Consider the following 26,241-nt stretch of genomic DNA (forward strand, 5'->3'; position numbering starts at 1 on the left):
GGCCTCTAATAAAGCTGCTGGCACCACAGGGATGCTGTCTGTGTGATCTGGGATTGGAGTTGCTGGGAGGGAAGGTGTGTCTGCACAGGACACCCTGTCCTATGAGAGGGTGTCCTGAACCCTTTGAACTTGGCTCCGCCTCTGTCCTCACAGCTGAACAGAAAGACTGATACCAGGGGGAGATCCTGGACACGTCCCCCCTCCCCCCCCCACTAGCTGCCAAGCCTGGTCACTGGGTCATGAGCTGTCCCTAGTGTTAGGCAGGGCTTCATAAGGCTGCCCCCCCTGCACTGGGCTCCAGAGGGTCAGGCCAAGCGAGGGGGCTGTAATACTGCCCAAAACTGGGTCATAGTGTGACCCCTGAAGGTCGCTGGCCCCTCCCCGGGGTGTGGCAAGGCCCAGCCCATATAGGAGTCTCGGGCCGGAGCTGAAGCACCGGGTTTGCCTGCAGGCAGTTCGGGCGAGGTGGGCTGTGGCTGAGACGAGGCTGGAACAGGTAGGGACGGGACTGCAGCTGGCTGGTACCCCCCGCTGAGTCCTACTGCCCCCCCTTCCAGGGAGGACCATGAAGACACCAGGGAGGCCGCCCCTGATCCCACTGTCGGTGCCCTTCCTGCTGCTGGTGCTGGCCTTTGGCGGGGTGGCGGAGGACATGCCCGCCCACCCGTGCGGGTTGGTGGAGGACGCGCCCACCTATCTGTGGCAGGACGCGGACACGCAGGAGTGGCTGACGTGCCGCCAGTGCCCCCCGGGCACCTTTGTGTACCGGCCGTGCAGCCGGGACCGCCCCACGGCGTGCCTCCGGTGCCCGGCGCAACACTACACGCGGTTCTGGAACTACCTGCAGCGCTGCCGCTACTGCAACGTCATCTGCGGGGAGAACGAGGAGGAGGCACGGCCGTGCTCCATCGTCCACAACCGCGCCTGCCGCTGCCGCCCCGGCTACTTCGCGCTCGCGGGCTTGTGCGTGGAGCACACGCCCTGCCCACCCGGCTCTGGAGTGGTCGCCCTCGGTGGGTGATGGACCCCTGGGCGTGGCGCTGGGCCAGGACTCCCCCCGGGGCCGAGGAGGCTCCAGCTCCTCCTGACCCCGCCCTCCCATCTCGTCCCCAGGGACCCCCACCCAGAACACTCAGTGCCAGCAGTGTCCCCCGGGCACCTTCTCGGCCAACAGCTCCAGTTCCGAGCAGTGCCAGCCCCACCGCAACTGCACGGCCCTTGGCCTGGCCCTCAACGTGCCGGGCTCCCCCTTCCACGACGCCATGTGCACCAGCTGCGCGGACTCCCCACGCAGCACGCCACAGCCAGGAGGGGCAGGTGAGCCAGGGGCCCAGGTGAGGGGGGCGCCAAGCTCAGCCGGGAACAATGAAGCACTTAGTGGGCGCTGGGAAGGGCCTCCAGCTTTGTGGGGCCAGGGATCCGGAGCCTCACCGTGGAGCCCTGGGTATAGGGGCGGCACCGTTGACTGCACTGCGCTGAGGACTTCAGCGCCAGCAGGCAATGCTGTTCCTCACCTTCCACTGGGAAACTAAGGCCCAGAGAGTTTGAAGGGTCCACTCTCACCCCAATCGGAGGCCCACGAGCCCCGCCCACGCCAGGTGGCGGAGTCCAGGCAGGTCCCTCTGCTCAGGTATTAGCGCAGGTTGTCCTTCTGTTCGACGCCCCCTCCCCGGGGGGGGGCGATCTCTCTGGGAACCCCCGTCTTAGACTTCAAGCCCCACCTTGTCTTGACTCCTGCAGAGACTGAGGAATGTGAACGCGCCCTTGTGGACTTCGTGGCTTTCCAGAACGTCTCCTTCAGGGCGCTTTTGCGGCTGCAGCATGCCCTCACGAACCAGGAGGCCTGGAATCCGCCGCACTCATGGGAGGAGCGTGCGTCCTTGCAGCAGAAGCTGCAGCAGCGGCTCACGGAGCTCCGGGAGGCACAGCCTGGGGGACTAGCGGCGGGGCTGTTGCAGGCCCTGCACGCAGCCAGGCTGCGGGCGCTGGAGCGCACTGTCCGAAAGCGCTTCCTCCTGGCTGGGTGAGCAACCCCCTCCCCCCCTATTTATTTTACTGATCGAGCACAAAGTTTAGTTTTTATAAAGCTGTTTTGCAAAACTGGTTGTGTAAAACAGTACCGTGTCTGCTCAGAGCATGATGGGGACACCTGGTGGGGACAGCACCTGGGCAGCACGCCCCCTCCCCACCACACACACACTAAAACAGGCCTTTGATGGTGGGGTTGTGGGCGACAGGTGTAGCCCTTCCAGCTTGGAGACCAGTGGGGGAGCCTGAGGCTCACTCTGGGACCCCTCCAAGCCAAGCTCTTGATGGCTGGGACAGTGTGGGTGGAGGGTGGGTCAGGCTGGACAGTGAGTGGCAGGAGGGGGGCAGAGCCCAGGAGGGTCACCGAGTCCAGGCACTCCAATGTGGAAGACTGTGGACTGGCTCCTGTCTTCCTTTTGAGTTCCACCCATTCACTACCAACAGGGGACTTCCCAGGAGGGAAGAGCCAAAGACCTCCCCCTGGGCTCTGAGTCCCCCTGGCTTTCTGGGAAAAGGCTTTTCCCTCTGGGGCAGGCTCACAAGGGTTCCTCGCCCTGGGGGAGGATGGGGGGTGGGAATCCCCACCCTGATTGGATGCCCTCCCCTCCCGACAGGCCCAGGGCTCCCCATAAGCCATCTCACCTGCCACTGGGTCCCTACCCCCACCCGCCTCACCCCTTTCCAACAGCTCCTCAAGCCCCACTGGGGCAGGGCACGCTGGTGGACCTGACCCTAGGACATGAGGCCACCAGCTCACTGCTGGGGTAAGGCCATTCCTAGAGCAGGAAGGCAGGGCCTGGATGGGCTATGGCTCCAGCCTGGGAGTCCTCATACTGTGGTCACTGCACAGCCTTGGGCACTTGGAGGAAGGATGGACAGGAGCCACTCAGACCATTTTTATTTTTCATACACACACCCATCCATGGCCAGGCCCCACTGGGTGTCACCAGCTCCCACAGGAGCCACGGAGGAGGGTCCCCAGGCTGGCCTTGCCTGGAAGGCCTCTGCTGCTGGGCACTGGCCTAGAAGAGGCCTTCCCCTCCCCCGGGGCTGGGAACACAGGCCCAGCATACCACCAACTGGGCAACATACCACCCACTTCCCAACACCCCCCTCCACTGATGCACAAGAGCTAGCACCCATGGTTGTCCCCGGCGGGCTCTAGGCCAGGTGTACTTCGGGGAGTGCCCACTTCCAGCATTCTCCACCTCGCTGGGGATCAAAACGCGGTGATATTGGGCCAGTGTGGGTGGGACACATGGCTCCCCAGTCAGACTGCGCCTTGCCCAGTCCTGAGGCTACACCAGGACCCAGGGCCTGCTGGCCTTCAGGGATGGGGGCTAGGTCTCCCTCCAGGTGACACCAGCTCCCAGCCCACCACCAGCATCAACAGGGGCGAGGTCAAGGGCAGCCAGGTCCACCAGCCTCCTCCAGGGGTGTGTGGTGGCTCTGGAAACACCACTTCCAACCAGGCACCCTGAAGCCCTACCCAGGCCGGGCAGGTGAGCAGGCCTGCTGGGTGGCAGCTCCAGAGGGCACCCCCAAAGCCACCAACCAAGGCCACAAGTGGGGTCCAGGCCTGACGCAGCTGCAGGCCTTACTTCCCCCTCTCCCCTGGCAGAAGCCTCTGAGCCCCTACACTTTCCAAAACACAGAAGAATGTCTTAGAGGAAAAACAAAAGCAAATGAAAAAACCCACAGGCAAAGCCAGCTGCACCCCAGGATCGGTGGCTCCAGCCGACAGGTGCGCTCCCGGCTCCAGCTGTGTGTGCCCGGGTGCCAGCCGCACCTACGTGATATCCCTCCGCCGCGGGGGCCGGTGGACGTTCCGCACCACGCACTTCACCATCCACTCGATGCCTTCACGCACCCCTTTGCTGTGGAGACAGAGGGTGTAAGGCAGGGCCACCTGTGACCGCGGGGCAGGGTTAGGGCCCCACTCACCCTGTGAGGGCTGAGCAAGCCTGGGTCAGGCAGTCCCGTCGGCCGATCTTGGAGGTGCAGTCACTGAAGGCAGTCTTGATGTCCGGGATGGAGAGGCAAGTCTGGGGGGGAGGGAGCAGGCTGTTTCCTGGCACCAGAGGACTCCTTCCGCCCCCCTGGGCAGTCCCTAGAGTCGCCAGGGTGGGACAAGAACTGGGAGGTGGGGGCTGAGGACCAGGGGGGGGGGGAGGCTGCAGTGGCCCCTCAGGGCTTCTCTGGCCAGGAGGGTCCCGTCTGGGGAGTGGCCTCAGTCGGGGTGGACGGGAGTGCTCTACGACGCAGGCTCAGGACGCTGGAAACACAGGCCACCTCCCTGTGCACAGAACCTCCAAGCGGCATGGCTAACCGGTGGTCTAACCGGTGGTCGTAAGAACAGCCTGTGTCCCTCCCAGCGAGCCCCCAGTTCTGGAGGTGATGCTGGCACTGCTGCTAACCCCAAAGGCAGCAAACAGGTTGGACTTAGCACTGACACCCACCCTGGGTTCCTGTCTTTTCCTCTAGAGCAGGGGTCCCCAAACTTTTTACACAGGGGGCCAGTTCACTGTCCCTCAGACTGTTGGAGGGCCGGACTATAAAAAAATCTATGAACAAATCCCTATGCACACTGCATATATCTTATTTTAAAGGAGAAAAAAAAACAAAATGAGAATACAATATTTAAAATAAAGAACAAGTAAATTTAAATCAACAAACTGACCAGTATTTCAATGGGAACTATGCTCCTCACCGACCACCAATGAAAGAGGTGCCCCTTCCGGAAGTGAGGTGGGGGCCTGCGGGCTGTAGTTTGGGGACCCCTGCTCTAGAGCTTTCTCCTGCACCAGCTGGGTCTCTAAGGGCCACCTGGGGACAGGCCGTGGCCGCCCCCCAGTGGAGAGAAGGTGCCCTGCATGGCCATAAGCCTGGGGGAGCTCTGTGCACCTGAGGCAGATGTAGCTTGGGGTGTCCAAGGAAAACAGAGGCCCTGCCTGGAATGGGCACCTGTCCTTGGCAACAGGGCAGGCTCACCTCGACATCCTGCTTGTTGGCCAGCACCAGGATGGGGACGCCGTCCAGAGCCTCACTCGTGACCATCTTCTCTGGGATGGACAAGAGCAGCAGTGAGCAGCGCCCTCTGTCTCCTGAGGCCTCACCATGCCCACCTCTCTACAGGCAGGGACACTCTCCCTCGTGGCTAGGGTCCTTCTGACCTGAGATGGTCCAGCTCTGGACACGTGGGATGTATAGCCTGGACCTAAACACCCCTTCAGCCCTAGCTGGGCTGTACCCACCGAAAGCTCGCTTAGACTCCAACAGTCTCTCCTCGTCTGTGGAATCGATGACATAGATGACGCCATGGCACTCAGCGTAGTACTGGGAGGGAAGAAGGGGGCGCTAAGTCGGCATTCAGCCACCCCCCTAATTGCAAGACTCTTCTGGGGTGCTTTCCGAAGGTGGGGAGGCAGGGCAGAGTGAAGGTATGACCCCTAGAACCCTTCGGGGTGCTTTCCGAAGGTGGGAAGGCAGGGCAGAGTGAAGGTGTGACCCCTAGAACCCTTCGGGGTGCTTTCCGAAGGTGGGGAGGCAGGGCAGAGTGAAGGTGTGACCCCCTAGAACCCTTCGGGGTGCTTTCCGAAGGTGGGAAGGCAGGGCAGAGTGAAGGTGTGACCCCCTAGAACCCTTCGGGGTGCTTTCCGAAGGTGGGAAGGCAGGGCACAGTGAAGGTGTGACCCCCTAGAACCCTTCGGGGTGCTTTCCGAAGGTGGGGAGGCAGGGCAGAGTGAAGGTGTGACCCCCTAGAGCCCTTCGGGAAGGGCTTGCTGACTTTGGACACGGGCAGCCACCTCCCCTGACCACTCTCCGGAGGCCGTGTCTGCGCCTGCGAACCCCCCACAGCCATGGGCCTGATGGTGTCCCAAAGGAAAAGATGGGGCTTGGGGGCTGGGGGAACCCAGACCAAGCCAGTCCCCAAGCAGACCCAGAGGTGGGGTACACCGGTGGCAGACCCAGAGGGGGGGTACACGGTGGAGTCTCGTGCTGGCCACCCAGGGGCTAGGCCAGTGTCACATGTGGAGCTGCTATTCCCGCGACAGGACAGCACGGCCAAGGACCAAGCCGGCATCACGGAGCAGAGCTCTGCAGTCTGGGTTGGTGCCAGGAGGACAGAGCCCCCACACCCCTTAACTGCCAGAGCCTGGAGTCTGAGTCACAGGGGCCGAGTGAGCAGAGCAACCCTGGGAAGACACGCACAAAGCAAGGCCTTTGAGGCACAGACCCACTGGGCCTGGGGCCCGGGGGACAGGCCACGGGTCTGGTGAGTCTACCTCCCACACCGACCAGAAGAGCCTGCCAACACCCACACTGAGGAGCAGACAAGATCTCGTTGCTCTCCTGCACCACCCAGCACAGCCAGGGCTGCAAACTGGGCAGGATGAGCGAGTGGTCAGTGAGCCGAAGGACGCTCTGGAGCATTCCTGGAGTGACCCTCACCCCACCTACGACAAACCTTTGTCTGCACTGGCTAGAGGTGGCCCTGGGTTTTGCAGGGTGTGCGACCCGCGCACAGACCTTCATGCTAAGTGGTGTGAGCAGCTGCTCCAGGAGCACGCTGGCCACCTTACCCGACACCAGGAGCTGGCAGGCCCTATGGGGGAGGTCTCCATGCAGAAAAGGACCTAGAGTGGCTGCAGCCAGTGAGAGAATCAGCACTAGCCCATGGGTGGCAAAGGACTTCAATCCCAGCCTGTGCCAGGGCCCTGGCAGGGTGACGGCTCAGCGGTGGGAGCAGCACACCTGGGGCTGAGTGTGCGCAAGGACACTGAGTGGGCCAGGACGGAGCAGGCTGCCCCACAGCCAGACCCCAATAGTTGCATCACCCGTCATGGGAGGAACCCTAAAAAACCACTGGAAATAGGGCAGAGCCCAAGCTTGGCCTTTGGGTAGGTACACATCAGTCCCTTGGGGAAGGACGGATGCCAGAAGCCCTCCTGTGGCCGAACACCAGGAGGCCCCACTGGTGTGGGAAGACACGACCCCACTCAGGAAACTAGGGAGGAATCAAGAGCCCCACATCTCATCATTTTCTGTGGCCCACAGAGGACTCTACCACACGCCCGCTACAGCTCTGGGCTTGGTAGAGTTGAGCTGTGGTCACTGCAGCACCCACTCACCAGGGGCACAGCAAGGAGTCGCTGAGTCACAAACCCTGGTTGCCCCCTGGGCATCCTGAGAGAGGTCCCACCCTGGTAGGGATAAATGACACCACCGGCAGGCGGGGTGCCATCCCACAGTGGGACTGGGAAACACCTGAGGAACCCAAGGGTCCACCCAGAAGAAGGGTGCAACCCTTGTGATGAGGCCATGCCATCGCAGAAGCGGTGCCTGAGGGACACCAGCTGCAAAGCCAGCCCGCAGTTTCCCCCTCTCCTGTCCCTCTTTCCAGCTGCCCCTCAGCGGAGGCCCTGGATCTTGGAGGAGCCACTCCCCAAATCAGAGATGTGAACGTAAGCGGTGCACGGTGGGCTATGGCTTACGCAGAAACTGGTCACCCACAGAGCCTTGCTGCCCAGTGGTGGGCAAGGTGCCCAGTGGACAGCCCCTTGTTGGCTCCTGCAGGACCCACAAAGAGTCACATTACCAGATCACAGCTGCCCAGGACAGTCCACCAAGGTGACCCACTGAGTGGTATAGAAGCCTGGCCAGCTGGGCCCGCCCTGGGCAGTGTGAGGAACAACTCTCCTTCGCTGCTTCCCCACTGGCCCCCACCGAAACTGACCCCTCCTGCTGCCCAGTCCTGCATCCTTCCCACTCCCTTCCTAGCTTCTGACCCCAACATGCATCCCGCACCCCAACCTCCATCTCTGTAGTAGCTCCTGAGACCCTAACCAACAACAAAGTATCAGGGTCTGCTTCACTCCTCACGTATGTCTGGGCTTCGGACGGGTAGGCCAGGTCTTGGCCCTGCCTCTAGATGACTTAGATGGTCACACCTTCTGGCCACAGGACAGAAGCTGCCCTCTTGGCTGGAAATCAAGGCAAGAGGCAGTACTTGAGGGGGGCGAGGGATAGAAAAGGATGACTGGGTACCTGCTGCTGGGATCAAACCAGAAATCAGGACCTTGCCACTCAGTTCTAAACCCATGGGCAGCTAGTAAATGTCAGGAGGCCACGCCTGTGCCCCCAACATTAAGCTGTACCAAACCCACCATGCCAGTACATTGGGGGGGGGGGCTGCCTAAGAGAAGGAGCTGGATCTGCTCTGCACCCTGCTGCACCCCAGTGCCTAGTGCTGCGTCCAGCCTGGGGTGCGTAGGAGGAAGAACACCGCTATTTCAGAAATGCCCAAACCCTATGTCAAAAGAGAAGGCAACTGCTGCCTGATGGGGAAGAGCCACCAGGGAGGACAGGTCCTAAGCCAGAACAGAGAAGAACCAAACAGACATTCAGGCCTGGCAGTGATGCTGAGCACCAGGCCGGCACCGTGCCTTTCCCATGTGAGGTTCTGGCCACTTTCTGTCTTGTCCCATGTTCATTAACATCTTTAAGCTAAAAAGAACCAAGGTGGTCCTTAGCTTCAGGGGACTGACTCAGGGACCAGGACAGGACTGGGGGGTGTGGAGCCTCAAGAACTAAGGAGGTAACTAAAGCTGCTGTCACAGAAAAGAAAGGTGAGTCTGAGGCCTTCAGGGAGGATGGGACCACGGAGGCCACCTGGAAGGAAACAGCACGAGGCCCCAGAGGTGTGTGCATCCGTCTCACCTTGTCCCACAGAGATTGCAGCTCTTCCTGCCCCCCTAAGTCCCAGAACATGAGCCGAGCCTTCCCCACGTCCACAGTGCCGACTGGGGAGAGAAGAAGCCTGGTGAGGCTGTGGCCCTGGTCCCCAACACACCGTATCCCAGCTCTCCTGGGGACAGCACACCATCCTAGTCCTCCTGGGAGGGAGCCAACCAGAGCCAGCAGCCTCACACATGGGGCTCTGGGGCTCTGGACATCACAGTATCCCCAGGGGTGGAGCCCACCCCTCAGGCCTCAGCAATCGCCTTACTGTTCAGACCCACGGTGGTGGTGATTTTGGAGAGACTCATCCCCTTGTAGTTCTTGCTAAATCGGGTTTTTGACTGTTCCAGGAAGGTCTGAGGGAAGAGGAAGAGACAGACAAGAGGTGCTGGAGCAGTTCAAGGCTGTTCCCCTAACACCCCTCCTCGGGCCTGTTCCGAGAGCAGACATCTTGCTTTTAAAGCAGATGGTGGTGACTGTCCCATGGCCTTGGAAAGGGGCTGGATTCTGTGCGGGCGGTGAGCCGGCCACGAGAGGACAGAGGCCAGTGGGATGCGGACAGGACGAAGCGTACCGTCTTCCCGGCATTGTCCAGCCCCAGGATCAGGATGCAGTACTCGTCCTTCTGGAACACGTACTTGTACAACCCGGACAGCAGCGTGTACATCCTGCCCCGGTGCTGGGAGCTGAGGACAGAACCGCGGGATAGCCACGCCCATTCTGGCCCCGCCCCCACCGCCAACCGCAACCCAGCCTGGCCCCGCCCACACAACACACCACGCCCCTGCCCCCCACCGCGCCCAGGCTGGCCCCGCCCCAGCCTAACGCCCCGCCCACACAACACACCACGCCCCTGCCTCCCCACCGCGCCCAGGCCGGCCCCGCCCCAGCCTAACGCCCCGCCCACACAACACACCACGCCTCTGCCTCCCCACCGCGCCCAGGCCGGCCCCGCCCCAGCCTAACGCCCCCCCACCGCGCCCAGGCTGGCCCCGCCCACGGCCGGCGGCCCCGCCCACAGCGTCCACCGCGCCCGCGGACCGCCGCCGTGCCCTACCGCTTCGCTTCCGCCAGCCGGGGCCGCCGCGCGTTCTCCCAATTCAGTCACCACGTCAGGTGGCACAAGGCTCACGGCAGCACCCTGCGGGCGACTCACAGGGACGCCCCGCTTTTTCGAGGCGGGGGTGCGTGCAGCGGCAGGGCGGCGGCGGCGGCCGCGGACTAACCGTGCGGCGGGCAGGGGGCGACGCGTGGGAGGCCCCAGGGCCCAACCCGCCCTGGCACCGGCGTCAGTCCCTGCGCCCAACCCCGCCCCGTCCGCCCCAGAGGCGGCGACCCAGCCCCGGCCTACCTGCGCCCGCCCGGGCCGGAGCCGCCGCGCGCCTGACCCGCTGACCCCGCGCTGACCCCGCGCTGACCCGTGGTGCTCAGCGCAGCGCCCGATGGGACGCGGCCGGCCGCCCGGGTAGGGTCGGAGCCGTCCCAGCGGCCCCTGCGACAGGCACTTCCGCCGGCGGCGGTGCCTGGGAGGAAGTGCCCGTGGGCTGCGAGGGCGGAAGCCGGGCGCTGCGCCGCTCTAGCCGGTGAGGCCGATGGGCTCTCTATGGCGCGGCCGGGTGACTGCGCGGAGGAGGCTCCCGGCCCGGGGCGAGGGGCGCGGTCTGGGCGATCTGACCCGACGTGACAGGTCCGGCGGAGGCCGGCAGAACGGGAGGCTGGGGCGGGCGCAGCGCCCTGAGCGGATTCCAGGGGCAGGAGCGAGGGCGCCGGGCGGCCGGGAAGGGAGCCAAGGCCACTCGGGGCGGATCACCTCTCCCAGCCTGTCCGCCGTCCCTCCGACGACGGAGACGTGCACACGGCTCCGCGGGCCGTTGTGCGGATTCTGTGCGGCCCCGAGTGCAGCCGTCGGCCCTTGGGCTCGGTGTCAGCCTCCGGGCGGCGGAGCTGGGCTCACCTGGCTTCTCTTCCTTGCAGATCCGCTCCCCCCCCGTGAGCGTGAGGACTCGGGACCCGCCCCGCCGTCCCCGCAGGATGGACGAGGAGAGCCTGCAGAGCGCGCTCCGCACCTACGGCGTGCAGCTGCAGCAGGTGGAGCTGGCCCTGGGCGCCGGCCTGGACCCCGCCGAGTTGGCTGACCTGCGCCAGCTCCAGGGGGACCTGAAGGAGCTGATCGAGCTCACCGAGGCCAGCCTGGTGTCCGTCCGCAAGAGCAAGCTGCTGGCCAGCCTGGATGGGGAGCGCCCGGCGCAGGACGACGAGGAGGACGTGGCTTTCCAGCCGGCCGTTGCTGAGGCCGCGGACGGGCCAGTCGCTGCCAGGGCAGAACTGGACACTGTACCCGAAAGGGAAGCCGGGCCAGCACCCAGCGAGCCCGGGCTGGAGGAGGATGAAGGGGAGGACTCCGAGGACGAGGAAGAGCTGAGTGGGAGGAAGGTGAACGCCCCCTACTACAGTGCCTGGGGCACCCTGGAGTATCACAACGCCATGATCGTGGGCACGGAGGAGGCGGACGACGGCTCCGCGGCCGTGCGGGTGCTTTATCTCTACCCCACGCACAAGTCCCTGAAGCCCTGCCCCTTCTTCCTGGAGGGCAAGTGCCGCTTCCAGGACAGCTGCAGGTAAAGCTCTGCTCCTGGGCCGGGATCTCATGGGGCTGGAGGCAGGGCCAGGGTAGTGGCTCCTTCCGAGCCCAGCCTCTCGCGCCGACAGGAGGGAGCCGGACCGGTGCCTTCCCGGCAGTGTCCTTGTTTAGCTGTTCTCTCGGATTTTCTCAGGTTAAATCAAGGGTAGAAGAGGCAGGAATTGAAAAGAAGCCCCCCACCCCCCATCAGCACTTTTATTCTTCAAAGTTAAACTTCTTAAAGTCGGCCCTTATTAGGGAACTTGGCCACCATGCCCATTGGAGAGGGTGGCAGGAGGACCTCGCACTCTGTCCTCTGACTCTCTGGTTGGTCATCCTTCCCCGCCAGTCTGGTTGCATCCCCTCTCCCTGCCCTGCTTCCTGCCCCTGGACCACGTTAAAGCAAATTCTAGGGATCACCGGATTTTTACCTATAATTCAGAATGCACTCCTCGCCTGCTGAATAAGGATATTATAAAAAATAGTCTTTGTATCATTACATCTGATGGGTTTAACAAAAGTGTCTTTTTTGTTTATGTTTAGGTTTTTACAGTTAGTGTGTTGTCTTCTTTCTCTTAAGTGTAAAGCTTTAATTTTGCTCCTTTTTACTTTTATCTTTGGAAGGGTTACTTACTAAGATTCCTAGTAGATAATTTACTTTAAAAAAAAAATTAAGATTATACTTACTGATTTTAGAGAGAAAAGAGAAAGAAGGGGGGTGGAGCAAGAAGCATCAACTTAGTAGTTGCATCTAGTATGTGCCTTGATCGGGCAAGCCTGGGTTTTGAACCAGTGGCCTCAGCATTCCAGGTCGACACTTTACCCACTGTACCACCACAGGTCAGGCATAATTAACTTTTTTAGCCAACAGTCCAGAGTAACTGTCTCTAGTTCTTTGGTCATCCTATTTCTTAATAGATTTTAGCTAGATCCAAAATTTTATTTAGCAAACTTCTCTTATTAAACTACAGCGTGCATGTGTGCCTCCTTCCTTCCTTCTCTGGAAATTTTATTTATGTATAGCGTGCGTGCAGAAAAGTGTATAAATCAGGGTGTGCCAGTGAGTGTCCAGAGTGGACAGTGCAGGACACAAGCACACAAGCACAGAAGAGGGAACAGAGAGCTAAGCTTTTCACCCTTTGTGCCCTGAGTCTCTGCACTTCATCGCGTGACGTCCCGTGCCAGGGTCAGAGGTTGCGTGTCTCTGCAGCTTCCTCTGCACCGGGCACCGTTCCGAGATCTGTTTTACTCCTTGCTTACCTGTGCAGCAAGCCCAGGAGGTGGCTCTGTGACTGCCGAGGCTGCCGGGAGCCCCTGTACGTTCCCGCAGACCTTAGGCCCGCTAACTACCCTACAAACACCCACCTTCCACCACCCGGGACTAATTGGTTTCCTGTTTTGTCTACTTAATTTGCATCATCCTGAGAAGATGATGGCCTATGGATTTAAATATATTTGATGAGTTTTAATCTATTGTGATTCTGGTCCTCTTTTTTTTCCTCAAACTTCTTTTTTTATCTTTAATATGTATATACTTTTTGTTTATTGACTTTAGCAAGAGAGGAAAGGAGAGAGAGACAGGAACATCGATCATTTCCTCTATGTGCCCTGACTGGGGATTGAACCGGCAGCCTCTGTGCTTCAGACAGTGCTCTAACCCAGTGGTCCCCAACCCCCGGGCTGCGGACCAGTACCAGTCCGTGGGCCATTTGGTACCGGTCCGCAGAGATAATAAATAGCTTACATTATTTCCGTTTTATTTTTATTTAAGTCTGAACGATGTTTTATTTTTTAAAAATGACCAGATTCCCTCTATTACATCCGTCTAAGACTCACTCTTGATGCTTGTCTCGGTCACATGATACTTTTATCTGTCCCACCCTAAAGGCCGGTCTGTGAAAATTATTTTCTGACATTAAACCGGTCCGTGGCCCAAAAAAGATTGGGGACCACTGGTCTAACCAACCGAGCCATCTGGCCAAGGCATGGTTCTGATCCTTGATGGGAATCGTCACACCTTCAGCAAGTGGGGGCCTCTTCCGGCTGGCGCCTCTGCCCCTTTGGCCCCCATGGTCGATGGGGGAACCTCCCCCATCCATGCTTTTCCTGCCCGGGTGTGGCATCAGCTGTGCTTCCCAGAAGCCCTGGCTGCTCTGTGTGGGAGAGGGCGTCTCCAGGCTCACGATGGGGTCACAAACAGAATTTTTTGTGCATGATATAGGATTGTTATATATATAATCGTGTCCTTGGCAAACAGAGAGACTTTGGATTTGGATGCAGAAAATGCTCCAAATCAAATGGCGTTTCTGTCTCTTTCTTGCCTCGTTGCCCTGGCTAGAACCAGACAATGTGGAAACACGGGGTGAGAGCAAAACCCTTGTGTTGCCCCTGCCCTTAGCGGGGAGCTCTGTCCTTGACCAGCGAGTGTGAGGCCACTGTGGGCTTCCATTCCTGCCCTCAAGTTTGTCCCTAATTTGTTGAGTGTTTTTTTTTTTTTTAATTTAATTTAATTTTATTTTTATTTATTCATTTTAGAGAGGAGAGAGAGAGAGAAAGGGGGGAGGAGCTGGAAGCATCAACTCCCATATGTGCCTTGACCAGGCAAGCCCAGGGTTTTGAACCGGCAACCTCAGCATTTCCAGGTTGACGTTTTATCCACTGCGCCACCACAGGTCAGGCTGTTGAGTGTTTTTATCATTGAAGGCCGTTGCATTTTTTTTCAGGTACCCGTTCTGCATCCGTCAACATGTTCTTGTGTGATCTCCCTTTGTTCTGTGAACATATGTGTTGCACTGAGTGACTTCCCTGTGTGGGACCAGCGTTGCATTCCTGGTTGTGGTGTAGAAACCTTTAAAATGCTGCTGGGTTCAGTCTGCTGGTTTTTGTTGAGGCTGCTTCCATCTCTCTGTTCCCAGTCAGCAGTTAGTCTGTTGTTTCCTTTTCTCCCGATGTCTTTGTCTGGCTTCGGTGTCAGGGGAATCTTGGAAGAGTTTGAGAAAGACAGGTGTTAATTCCTCTTTAAACATTTGATAGAATTTACCAATGAAGCCATCTGGGCTTAGACTTTTTGCTGTTGGACATTTTTTGATTAATGACTGTATTTATTTTCTATAGGTCTATTCAGATTTTCTGTTTCTCCTGGGGTCAACTTTGGTTGTTTTTGTGTTTCTAGGAATTTGCCCTTTTCCTCTGAGGAATGGAATTGCTCACACAAGTCCCTTGCGGTCCTGTGTATTTCTAAGGCCGGAAGTAGTGTCCCCTCTTTCTTCCCTGGGTTCACTGCGTGCTCTCTTATTTATTGGTCAGTGTTGCTAAAGGTTTGTCAGTTTTCTTGTATGTTTTTGGTTGATTCTATTTCATGTATTTCTGTTGTCACCTTCATTATTCCTTTCCTTGTGCTACTTTGGGTTTATTTGCTTTTTTTCCAATTCTTCAAGGTGTAGAGTAGGTTATTTTTAAATTTTTTATTTATTTATTTTAGAGAGGTTGTGGGGGGGAGAGGAGAGAGAGAGAGAGAAAGAAAGAGAGCAGAGAGTGAAAGGGTGGGGGAAGGAGCAGGAAGCATCAACTCCCATGTGTGCCTTGAGCAGGCAAGCCCAGGGTTTGAACCGGCAACCTCAGCGTTTCCAGGTCGACGCCGTATCCACTGCGCCACCGCAGGTCAGGCTGCAGGAGGTTATTGGTTTGAGGTCTTCCTCTTCCCCGGAGTTGGTATTTGCAGCTACATTCCCCGAAGCCCCCGTTCGGCGAGTTTGTTCCCGTCCCCATTCCTCTTTGAGCTCCTGACCTCCTTTGGTTCCTCCTCGTCGGCCCTGGGTCCAGACTGTGCTGCTTCATCTCCACGGGTTTGTGAGCTTTCCACATTTCCTCCCACTGGTGATTCCTAATTTCACTCCCCCTGGTACTTTGTATGATTTCAGTTTTTTAAACCTGACTGAGACGTGTTTTGAGGCCGCACATGTGTCCTGACCTGCAGAGCGTCCCGTGTGCCCCTGGGAAGGCTTGTGTTCTGCTCCTGCCGGGCGGCCTGGTCTGCAGGTGTCTCCAGGGCTGGCTGGTCCCAGTGTTGTTCGAGTCCTCTCTTTCTTCAGGGCCTTTCGTCTGGGTTCTCTCTGCATTGTTGAAAGTGGGGCGTTGAAGTCTCAGCTCTTACATTTCACCCTTAATTCTCTCACTTTTTATTTCGTATATTTTTGGGACTCTCTTGTTAAACAGGCCTGTGTATGTTTATAGTCCTAGCTTCCTGATGCTCTCATTAAAATACAGTGTGTCCGTAAAGTCATGGTGCACTTTTGACCGGTCACAGGAAAGCAACAAAAGACGATAGAAATGTGAAATCTGCACCAAATAAAAGGAAAACTCTCCCAGTTTCATACCTATTCAGTGCAGTTCGATGTGGGCTCACGCACAGATATTTTAGGGCTCCTTAGGTAGCTATCCCGTATAGCCTCTACAGACTTGTCACTGACTGATGGCCTACCAGAACGGGGTTTCTCCACCAAACTGCCGGTTTCCTTCAACTGCTTATCCCACCGAGTCATGTTATTCCTATGTGGTGGTGCTTCATTATAAACGTGCCAATATTCACGTTGCACTTTGGTCACGGATTCGAATTTAGCGAGCCACAGAACACACTGAACTTTCCTCTGTACCGTCCACATCTCGACTGGCATGGCCGTGGGCTGCTCCGCTGTATATACAGTGTTATGTCATCATCTGCGCATGCACACATGCTGCCACATCATCCTACAGAAACTGGGAGGGTTTTCCTTTTATTTGGTGCAGATTTCACATTTCTATCGTCTTTTGTTGCTTTCCTGTGACCGGCCAAAAGTGCACCATGAATTTACGGACACACTGTATATGTATATATTTTTTTCAGTTACACTTTTATGTTCAATATTATTTTGTATTAGTTTCAAGTGTAAGCAGGACTCCTCTTTGTCTGACTTTAGGCTATTGGTCTGACACAGTGTAGCTGCCCAGCCCACGTGACTGCTGGCAAGGTGTAGCTTCCCTTTCACTCTGAACCTCTTGCTGTCCTGATCCCAATGAGTCTCTTGTAGATGGCACAGAATCAGATACCTTTTTTTTTTTCTTTGTATTTCTCTGAAGTGAGAAGCAGGGAGGCAGGCAGACAGACTCCCGCATGCGCCCGACCAGGATCCACCCAGCATGCCCACCAGGGGGCGATGCTCTGCCCATCTGGGGCGTTGCTCTGCCACAACCAGAGCCATTCTAGTGCCTGAGGTGGAGGCCATGGAGCCGTCCTCAGCGCCTGGGCCAACTTTGCTCCAATGGAGCCTTGGCTGTGGGAGGGGAAGAGAGAGACAGAGAGGAAGGAGAGGGGGAGGGGTGGAGAAGCAGATGGGCCCTTCTTCTGTGTGCCCTGGCCGGGAATCAAACCCGGGACTTCCACACGCCAGGCTGATGCTCTACCACTGAGCCAGCCAGCCAGGGCCTGGATACCTTTTTCTTTTTCTTTTTTTCAGCACAAGAGAGAGAGGAAGGGAAAGAGATGAGAAGCATCAATTCGTAGCTGTGGCACTTTAGTTGTTCATTGATTGCTTTCTTATATGTACCTTGGCTGGGGGGGCAGGGGTTATCCAACTGAAGCCAGTGACGTTGGGCTCAAGACAGCGACCATGGGATCGTGTCTGTCGTCCCATGTCCCATACTCAAGCCAGATGAGCCTGCACTCAGGCCTGCGAGCTCGGAGTTTCGAACCTAGGACCTCAACACTTTATCCAAAGCATCACAACTGGTCAGACAAATTGGATAATTTAAAAAAAAAAAGATTTTATAGAAGCCTGACCTGTGGTGGCGCAGTGGATAAAGCATCAACCTGGAAATGCTGAGGTTGCCGCTTCAAAACCTTGGGCTTGCCTGACCAGGCGGTGGCGCAGCAGTAAATAGAGTGTTGGACTGGGATGCGGAAGACCCAGGTTTGAGACCCCGAGGTCGCCAGCTTGAGCGCGGGCTCATCTGGTTTGAGCAAAAAGCCCACCAGCTTGAACCCAAGGTCGCTGGCTCCAGCAAAGGGTTACTCGGTCTGCTGAAGGCCCGCGGTCAAGGCACATATGAGAAAGCAATCAATGAACAACTAAGGTGTTGCAACACGCAATGAAAAACTAATGATCGATGCTTCTCATCTCTCTCCGTTCCTGCCTGTCTATCTCTCTCTCTGACTCTCTCTCTGTCTCTGTAAAAACAAACAAACAAACAAACAAACAAAAAAACAAAAAAAAAAACCCTGGGCTTGCCTGGTCAAGGCACATATGGGAGTTGATGCTTCCAGCTCCTCCCCCCTTCTCTCTCTGTCTCTCCCTCTCCTCTCTAAAATGAATAAATAAAAAATTGAAAAAAAAATGATTTTATAGAGAAAGGAGGGTGGGAAAAGTAAGAAGTCTTTTTTTTATTGATTTTAATTTATTGTGTTTACATAGATTCTAGGGTCACCCTGAATGCCTCCCGCCTCCCCCCTATTCCCCTCAACATCCTCCTTACCCCCCTCCCCATAGCACCCTCCCCCTTCCCTTCAGCTTTATCCCATCCTCTCATCCCCTTTCCCTCTGTCCTCTTTTCCTCTGGTCCCTTTGATCCCTCCTCTGTCTCAATTCTGTTCCTCAGTTCATATGAAAAGCAAGAAGTCTTAACTCATAGTTGCCTCACTTTAGTTATTCATTGGTTGCTTGTCCTATGTGCCTTAACCAGGCCAGCCCGGGGTTTCAAACTGGTGACCTCAGCATTGCAGGTCAGTGCTCTATCCACTGCGCCACTAACCAGTGAGACAAATTGGATGATTTTTCAACCCATCCTTCTAATGTCTTCTTTTTATTTAGAGTTTAATCTGCTTGTACTTAAAGTAATTACTGATAAGCAAAGACTTACCTCTGCCATTTTTTATGTGTCTTACAACTTTTTGTTTCTCAGTTCCTCCATTACTGCGTTTTTAGGGTTTGTTTTCTCTAGCGTATCACTTTGATCCCCTTCTTTTTTTCTTTTCTGCATACAGCGTGGGCAAAGTGGGCTTATAGTTGTTCATGTGGAAAATAATACAATAATTAATAAATAACAAGAATAAACTGTTTTACAGACTTACTACTGTAAGCCTACTTTTGCCCACCCTGTATATTTTGTGTTATTTTCTTAATAATGGTGACTCTGGGAATTGTGATTAGCATTGTAAACTTTTTAAAACCTCGTTTGCATCCATACCGTTCTAGCGTCAGTCGGACACGGAGCTCTGCTCCCGTTCAGTCCCTCTGATGCCGTCGTCGTTCCAAACGACATCTCTGTACATTGAGTGCCCAGAAACGTGGATCTCTGAGCACTGCTCAGTGAATGAATTTGTCTTTTAAATCTTTCAGGAGGACAAAACGAGTTACAAACCAAATGTACTACTGCCCACTTCTCTGGCTCCTCTGCAGTTGCTTTTACCAGTGCGCGTGCGGCCCGAGGGACTGTCCAGTGTCCCACTTTTTACTTTGTGTCAGGGCAGGGGTGGTTTCCAAGCTCCTTATGAGCTAGACCGGCAGCCAGAATTCTAGTGAATTCTTCTTTTCAGCTCTGGGATTTCCATTTGACTCCTTTTATATAACTTCCACTTTTCTTCTAAGATTCTCTGTTTCCATTATACTCTCATTTAATTTCTTGAACATACTTATATATACAGTACTAGCTGGGCCGGGAGAGGCGTGGAGGTCCCTAGTGCGTGGTGACCAGCAGGGGCACTAGCTGGGCCGGGAGAGGCGTGGAGGTCCTTAGTGCGTGGTGACCAGCAGGGGCACTAGCTGGGCCGGGAGAGGCGTGGAGGTCCTTAGTGCGTGGTGACCAGCAGGGGCTCTAGCTGGGCCGGGAGAGGCGTGGAGGTCCTTAGTGTGTGGTGACCAGCAGGGGCACTAGCTGGGCCAGGAGAGGCGTGGAGGCCCCCATAGGAGTGGGGAGAATCTGGGAAGGTTCTCGGCGGCTCCTTCAGGGGCTTCCAGCTGGGGACTGGCAGGTGGCAGGGAGCTGTGCTGTGTGCAGGCAGCCCCTGGGGGGGGGGGCTTCAGGAAGATGTACTGGCTGGTAGTGTCCAGTCCTCCTGAGGGTCAGAGGGAATGAAGACAGGTGACGCCCTTGAGGGGCTCTCCATGAGTGGGTGGTTCCTGAAGCCCTGTGTCCCCGAGGATGGAGGACTGAGCTGAGCAGGTGAAGGAGAGGAAGGAGGAGCTCACCACCTGGGAGGGGCGGGGACAAGTCTTCACCGTATCTGCTGCTCAGTCAGATTCTGTCAACTGCTCCCCCCCCCCAATATGGGTCACACTCTTCTGTTTGCGTGTCTCGTAAATTTCTTATTGAAATCTTGACATTTCAGATGATGTCCTGTAGCAACTCAGGATTCTCCATTGTTTTCCTGAGTGTTTTGTTTTGTTTCGGTAGTTTTCTGGACCTAAAATACAGAAGCCTGTCCCTACCAACCCCTAGTATGCAGCCGCTGATATTTCTGCTCAGATTCTTAAATTTAATTTCACTTTCAGTCTGGTTTCTTTGTTACCCACTGTCTGTGTAGCTGAGTGGCCCAGCAATGGCTCACCCAGAGGCTGTGCTCACACCTGCCTTTCTCAGAGGGTTTTCTCCCTCGGCCAGTGGGTCTGCGTGAGCTCAGGTAGCAGCTGTCCCCGTGCTGTCACTCGGGGCTCTTGACACGTGCACACAGCTTCCGAGAGGGCCCGGGGTGCGTGCGCGTGGAGTGCGCTGTGGCCCGTTCATGCTCTCGGTCTCCCTGGTGAAAACCTGACCAGCCAGTGTCCACTGCACCCAGCTCCCAACCCCCGGCCCTCAGAGCTGCGTGTTCTCGCCTCACCCCTTTTAGCCACAGGCCCTGGTTCTCACCCTCTTTCCCACGTCCACTCTCTGCTTCTGCCACTCTGCAGGTGAGACTTGGGCAGGCTGGGAGCAGCCCCAACAGGTGGGCTGCAGACCCCCCCCTACCCTCCCACCCCCCGGTTCTGTCCCAACCATCATCCCTTCTTGGTGTGTGGTCAGCTCAGTCGACTCCCGGAGCTCTGAAGCTCTGCGTGCTGACAGTGCTGCCCAGTTTCAGCCTTGCTTTTCTGCAGAGAGGGGTCAGTGTCCTCCGTCCTTGGCCGTGGCTGAACTCGGAGTCCTCCGTGTCGTTCCAGTGACGGCTTCCAGGTTCATGTTCCTACTCTGCTGTGCGTCTCTGCGTGTTGTGGGGCAGGCGCTTGTGCTGGGCGTCCTCCTCCTGAAACGCCCGGTCCATCCTCCTCCTGAAACGCCCGGTCCATCCTCCTCCTGAAACGCCCGGTCCCTCCTCCTCCTGAAACGCCCGGTCCCTCCTCCTCCTGAAACGCCCGGTCCCTCTTCCTCCTGAATCGCCCGGTCCATCCTCCTCCTGAATCGCCCGGCCCATCCTCCTCCTGAATCGCCCGGTCCATCCTCCTCCTGAAACGCCCGGTCCATCCTCCTCCTGAAACGCCCTGTCCGTCCTCCTCCTGAAACGCCCGGTCCCTCCTCCTCCTGAAACGCCCTGTCCGTCCTCCTCCTGAAACGCCCGGTCCGTCCTCCTCCTGAAACGCCCGGTCCCTCCTCCTCCTGAATCGCCCGGTCCCTCCTCCTCCTGAAACGCCCGGTCCCTCCTCCTCCTGAAACGCCCGGTCCCTCCTCCTCCTGAAACGCCCGGTCCCTCCTCCTCCTGAAACGCCCGGTCCCTCCTCCTCCTGAAACGCCCGGTCCATCCTCCTCCTGAAACGCCCGGTCCGTCCTCCTCCTGAAACGCCCTGTCCGTCCTCCTCCTGAAACGCCCGGTCCCTCCTCCTCCTGAAACGCCCGGTCCCTCTTCCTCCTGAATCGCCCGGTCCATCCTCCTCCTGAAACGCCCGGTCCGTCCTCCTCCTGAAACGCCCTGTCCGTCCTCCTCCTGAAACGCCCGGTCCGTCCTCCTCCTGAAACGCCCGGTCCGTCCTCCTCCTGAATCGCCCGGTCCCTCCTCCTCCTGAAACGCCCGGTCCCTCCTCCTCCTGAAACGCCCGGTCCCTCCTCCTCCTGAAACGCCCGGTCCATCTTCCTCCTGAAACGCCCGGTCCCTCCTCCTCCTGAAACGCCCGGTCCATCTTCCTCCTGAAACGCCCGGTCCCTCCTCCTCCTGAAACGCCCGGTCCCTCCTCCTCCTGAAACGCCCGGTCCATCTTCCTCCTGAAACGCCCGGTCCATCCTCCTCCTGAAACGCCCGGTCCCTCCTCCTCCTGAAACGCCCGGTCCCTCCTCCTCCTGAAACGCCCGGTCCCTCCTCCTCCTGAAACGCCCGGTCCCTCCTCCTCCTGAAACGCCCGGTCCCTCTTCCTCCTGAATCGCCCGGTCCATCCTCCTCCTGAATCGCCCGGCCCATCCTCCTCCTGAATCGCCCGGTCCATCCTCCTCCTGAAACGCCCGGTCCGTCCTCCTCCTGAAACGCCCTGTCCGTCCTCCTCCTGAAACGCCCGGTCCCTCCTCCTCCTGAAACGCCCTGTCCGTCCTCCTCCTGAAACGCCCGGTCCGTCCTCCTCCTGAAACGCCCGGTCCCTCCTCCTCCTGAATCGCCCGGTCCCTCCTCCTCCTGAAACGCCCGGTCCCTCCTCCTCCTGAAACGCCCGGTCCCTCCTCCTCCTGAAACGCCCGGTCCCTCCTCCTCCTGAAACGCCCGGTCCATCCTCCTCCTGAAACGCCCTGTCCGTCCTCCTCCTGAAACGCCCGGTCCCTCCTCCTCCTGAAACGCCCGGTCCCTCTTCCTCCTGAATCGCCCGGTCCATCCTCCTCCTGAAACGCCCGGTCCATCCTCCTCCTGAAACGCCCTGTCCGTCCTCCTCCTGAAACGCCCGGTCCGTCCTCCTCCTGAAACGCCCGGTCCCTCCTCCTCCTGAATCGCCCGGTCCCTCCTCCTCCTGAAACGCCCGGTCCCTCCTCCTCCTGAAACGCCTGGTCCCTCCTCCTCCTGAAACGCCCGGTCCCTCCTCCTCCTGAAACGCCCGGTCCATCTTCCTCCTGAAACGCCCGGTCCCTCCTCCTCCTGAAACGCCCGGTCCATCTTCCTCCTGAAACGCCCGGTCCCTCCTCCTCCTGAAACGCCCGGTCCCTCCTCCTCCTGAAACGCCCGGTCCATCTTCCTCCTGAAACGCCCGGTCCCTCCTCCTCCTGAAACGCCCGGTCCATCTTCCTCCTGAAACGCCCGGTCCATCCTCCTCCTGAAACGCCCGGTCCCTCCTCCTCCTGAAACGCCCGGTCCCTCCTCCTCCTGAAACGCCCGGTCCCTCCTCCTCCTGAAACGCCCGGTCCATCTTCCTCCTGAAACGCCCTGTCCGTCCTCCTCCTGAAACGCCCTGTCCGTCCTCCTCCTGAAACGCCCGGTCCCTCCTCCTCCTGAATCGCCCGGCCCATCCTCCTCCTGAATCGCCCGGTCCATCCTCCTCCTGAAACGCCCGGTCCATCCTCCTCCTGAAACGCCCTGTCCGTCCTCCTCCTGAAACGCCCGGTCCCTCCTCCTCCTGAAACGCCCTGTCCGTCCTCCTCCTGAAACGCCCGGTCCGTCCTCCTCCTGAAACGCCCGGTCCCTCCTCCTCCTGAATCGCCCGGTCCCTCCTCCTCCTGAAACGCCCGGTCCCTCCTCCTCCTGAAACGCCCGGTCCCTCCTCCTCCTGAAACGCCCGGTCCCTCCTCCTCCTGAAACGCCCGGTCCCTCCTCCTCCTGAAACGCCCGGTCCCTCCTCCTCCTGAAACGCCCGGTCCATCCTCCTCCTGAAACGCCCTGTCCGTCCTCCTCCTGAAACGCCCGGTCCCTCCTCCTCCTGAAACGCCCGGTCCCTCTTCCTCCTGAATCGCCCGGTCCATCCTCCTCCTGAAACGCCCGGTCCATCCTCCTCCTGAAACGCCCTGTCCGTCCTCCTCCTGAAACGCCCGGTCCGTCCTCCTCCTGAAACGCCCGGTCCCTCCTCCTCCTGAATCGCCCGGTCCCTCCTCCTCCTGAAACGCCCGGTCCCTCCTCCTCCTGAAACGCCCGGTCCCTCCTCCTCCTGAAACGCCCGGTCCCTCCTCCTCCTGAAACGCCCGGTCCATCTTCCTCCTGAAACGCCCGGTCCCTCCTCCTCCTGAAACGCCCGGTCCATCTTCCTCCTGAAACGCCCGGTCCCTCCTCCTCCTGAAACGCCCGGTCCCTCCTCCTCCTGAAACGCCCGGTCCATCTTCCTCCTGAAACGCCCGGTCCCTCCTCCTCCTGAAACGCCCGGTCCATCTTCCTCCTGAAACGCCCGGTCCATCCTCCTCCTGAAACGCCCGGTCCCTCCTCCTCCTGAAACGCCCGGTCCCTCCTCCTCCTGAAACGCCCGGTCCCTCCTCCTCCTGAAACGCCCGGTCCATCTTCCTCCTGAAACGCCCGGTCCCTCCTCCTCCTGAAACGCCCGGTCCCTCCTCCTCCTGAAACGCCCGGTCCCTCCTCCTCCTGAAACGCCCGGTCCCTCCTCCTCCTGAAACGCCCGGTCCCTCCTCCTCCTGAAACGCCCGGTCCATCTTCCTCCTGAAACGCCCGGTCCCTCCTCCTCCTGAATCGCCCGGTCCATCCTCCTCCTGAAACGCCCGGTCCATCCTCCTCCTGAAACGCCCGGTCCCTCCTCCTCCTGAAACGCCCCGTCCGTCTCCCCTGACTCCTAGCACCCCTGTGACCACTCCTTTGGCTGCACCACGTCTCGTCAGACGGGACGCTCTGGGGGAGGGGGCTCTCTCCACGATTCTTTCATTCTGTTGGTCAGTTCACCCCGTTCTCTTAGGTTTACATTCACTTTATGAATTTGCTGTTAACTACTTCCTGTGGTTGGAAATTTAGGTTATTTCCAAATGTTTATAGTATTTGGTTAACATCCCTGTGGCTAAATCTTTGCATACCTTTCATTATTTTTTAAAAATTTTTTTTGAAGTGCTTGCTAGGTTTAATAAGTATACCAAATTTTAAGGTTTCTGATTCACTGAAGATTCCTGCAGGAGGGTTAGTGGGTGGTGTCTGCGGTGTACTGTGTGTGTGTGTGCATGTGCGTGGAAGGTGGCATTTGGTTCTGTTCACCTGAGTTGAGTCCTTACCTTTTGCACAAGTGGTTTTGCTCCTCAGCTGAGCCGGGCTTTTCAACCACAGTCTACACTGCTGTCCGTTTGGGGCCCAGACTTGCAGCTGTTGGTGCCATTTGACCATTGGCAGTTCCCTGGGTGCCTGCGGACAGCCAGGTGTGAGGACAACTGCCTGGGAGCCCTCTTTGTCCCCTGTGGGAGCTGGCTGGAGTGCCTTCTGCTCCCCCCCTCTCTCTCTGGCACCACCAACTCCTGCCTTGAAAGACAGTCATGTCCGGCGTTGACTCTGTGTTGTGGGCAGATGCCAGTCCTGGTTGCTCTCGTGAGCTTAAAGCAGTTTCCTCTTGGCATGATGGCACAGCGGGTGGTTATGTGGTTTCTCATGTCTTTATTTGGCAAAGGTTGTAGTCCCCGCATTTCCTCCTCCTCCTCCTCTCTCTCTCTCTCTCTCTCTCTCTCGGTCTCTCGGTTTTAGTTTTAATTTCACTGATCTCTAAAAGTCAAGGCACCACTGTTGTAACTGAGTTGTTACTGTTACTGTCTGGGGCTTCATGTCCTGTGGAAGCGGTGGACACTTATCATAAGGCCGTGTGCTGGTCACATTATCACTCTGGCCCAGGAAGCCAGGGAGCAGCGTGAGATCTCGTCCTTACAGCGGCCACGTCCACCCAAGAGCAAGAGCGAGACAGCGTGCAAGTGTGTACATATGTGTATGGGTGCGTGCACATGGGTTCATGTATGAACGTGTGCACACTTGGCACGTGTTTGTGCACTACATGTGTGTATGTGTCTGTCTTCTTGTCTCTCCTTCCCTTCAGGGCAGTGTCCAGGCAGGTGGGCGTGGTTCTGCAGGGTTCCCGTGCCCCTGGTGGGCCGTGGCTGAGCCGCCCCCTTGGTCCTCCCTGCAGGTTCTCCCACGGGCAGGTGGTCTCTGTGGACGAGCTGCGCCCCTTCCAGGACCCAGACCTGAGCTCCCTGCAGACCGGCTCTGCGTGTCTGGCCAAGCAGCAGGATGGGCTGTGGTACCCGGCACGGATCACTGGTGAGGCCGCCTGTGGCCCCCCCAGCCCCCTTGGGAGGTCCCTCCATTCCTCACCTGTCTTAGCACCCCTGTGACCACTCCTTTGGGTGAGTGTTAGGTCCGAGCCCGTGCCCAAGAGGAGCGAGACTGCCCGTGGCCTTGCCCTCCTGCTCCCGTCCCCAGTGTGCCTCGGCCACCTGGGAGGCTGCTGACCCAGCCTGTCCTTGTCCCTGCCCCCAGATATGGACAGCGGCTACTACACAGTCAAGTTTGACTCGCTGCTGCTGAAGGAGGCCGTGTTGGAGGGCGATAGTATCCTGCCTCCACTGCGCCCAGAGTCCACGGGGTCGTCCGACTCAGACAGCGATGACGCGGACGACTCCAGCTATGCCAGAGGTAATGGGAGCCAGGGGCGGCCTGGGCTGCGTTCTCCCTGGGAGGCTCCTAGCTGGCGGGGCTTGGACCATCTAAGTGGGCAGGTGGAGAGAGTGAGGGCAATGAGGCGGGCTGTCCCTAGTGCGTGGTGACCAGCAGGGGCACTAGCTGGGCCGGGAGAGGCGTGGAGGTCCCTAGTGCGTGGTGACCAGCAGGGGCTCTAGCTGGGCCGGGAGAGGCGTGGAGGTCCCTAGTGCGTGGTGACCAGCAGGGGCTCTAGCTGGGCCGGGAGAGGCGTGGAGGTCCCTAGTGCGTGGTGACCAGCAGGGGCTCTAGCTGGGCCGGGAGAGGCGTGGAGGTCCCT

The 26,241-nt window shown here is 58.1% G+C and overlaps 3 protein-coding genes across 9 annotated transcripts in view; 2 read left to right on the forward strand and 1 right to left on the reverse strand.

The window, feature by feature from the left end:
- TNFRSF6B (TNF receptor superfamily member 6b) lies at positions 1-3,664 on the forward strand. Of its 3 annotated transcripts, none has more exons than XM_066236301.1 (4): positions 1-74; positions 558-1,013; positions 1,114-1,317; positions 1,741-3,664. In XM_066236301.1, exons 2-4 carry the CDS (start codon positions 566-568, stop codon positions 2,025-2,027), a joined length of 939 nt encoding a protein of 312 aa, XP_066092398.1. In that variant the 5' UTR covers positions 1-74; positions 558-565; the 3' UTR covers positions 2,028-3,664. The 3 variants fall into 3 exon arrangements, with proteins under 3 accessions (XP_066092398.1, XP_066092397.1, XP_066092396.1); XM_066236300.1 differs by lacking the exon at positions 1-74 and adding an exon at positions 232-465; XM_066236299.1 differs by lacking the exon at positions 1-74 and having other exon boundaries at positions 233-1,013.
- ARFRP1 (ADP ribosylation factor related protein 1) lies at positions 2,912-10,262 on the reverse strand. 3 transcript variants are annotated; one of them, XM_066236303.1, is made up of 8 exons: positions 10,121-10,262; positions 9,344-9,455; positions 9,038-9,125; positions 8,749-8,831; positions 5,283-5,364; positions 5,020-5,090; positions 3,973-4,073; positions 2,912-3,905 (listed from the first exon to the last, which is right to left on the reverse strand). In XM_066236303.1, the coding sequence occupies exons 2-8, from the start codon at positions 9,434-9,436 to the stop codon at positions 3,818-3,820; spliced, it is 606 nt and encodes a 201-aa protein (XP_066092400.1). In that variant the 5' UTR covers positions 9,437-9,455; positions 10,121-10,262; the 3' UTR covers positions 2,912-3,817. The 3 variants fall into 3 exon arrangements, 2 of the variants coding, with proteins under 2 accessions (XP_066092400.1, XP_066092402.1); XM_066236305.1 differs by lacking the exon at positions 10,121-10,262 and adding an exon at positions 9,827-9,964; XR_010726151.1 differs by lacking the exon at positions 5,020-5,090.
- Positions 9,829-26,241, forward strand: part of ZGPAT (zinc finger CCCH-type and G-patch domain containing) — an 18,637-nt gene continuing 2,224 nt past the window's right edge. The window contains exons 1-4 of one of the 3 annotated variants that reach the window (XM_066236296.1): positions 9,829-9,953; positions 10,744-11,387; positions 25,390-25,523; positions 25,743-25,898. In XM_066236296.1, the coding sequence (XP_066092393.1) occupies positions 10,801-11,387; positions 25,390-25,523; positions 25,743-25,898 (877 nt within the window). In that variant the 5' untranslated portion in view covers positions 9,829-9,953; positions 10,744-10,800. Of the gene's footprint in view, positions 9,954-10,214; positions 10,457-10,743; positions 11,388-25,389; positions 25,524-25,742; positions 25,899-26,241 lie in introns of those variants that run through there. The other 2 variants (XM_066236294.1, XM_066236293.1) reach the window with 2 other exon arrangements.

This window comes from Saccopteryx bilineata, chromosome 6 (assembly GCF_036850765.1).
Source record: "Saccopteryx bilineata isolate mSacBil1 chromosome 6, mSacBil1_pri_phased_curated, whole genome shotgun sequence".
NCBI classification, from domain to species: domain Eukaryota; kingdom Metazoa; phylum Chordata; class Mammalia; order Chiroptera; family Emballonuridae; genus Saccopteryx; species Saccopteryx bilineata.

Coding starts and splice junctions, on each gene's coding strand:
- ARFRP1 (XM_066236303.1), bottom strand. CDS start 9,436: ATGTACACGCTGCTGTCCGGGTTGTACAAGTACGTGTTCCAGAAGGAC. Junction 9,126..9,343: donor TGGACAATGCCGGGAAGACG/GTACGCTTCGTC, acceptor CTCTTCCCTCAG/ACCTTCCTGGAACAGTCAAA. Junction 4,074..5,019: donor CCAACAAGCAGGATGTCGAG/GTGAGCCTGCCC, acceptor CCTCCCCCCCAG/ACTTGCCTCTCCATCCCGGA.
- TNFRSF6B (XM_066236301.1), top strand. CDS start 566: ATGAAGACACCAGGGAGGCCGCCCCTGATCCCACTGTCGGTGCCCTTC. Junction 1,014..1,113: donor CTCTGGAGTGGTCGCCCTCG/GTGGGTGATGGA, acceptor TCTCGTCCCCAG/GGACCCCCACCCAGAACACT. Junction 1,318..1,740: donor GCCACAGCCAGGAGGGGCAG/GTGAGCCAGGGG, acceptor TGACTCCTGCAG/AGACTGAGGAATGTGAACGC.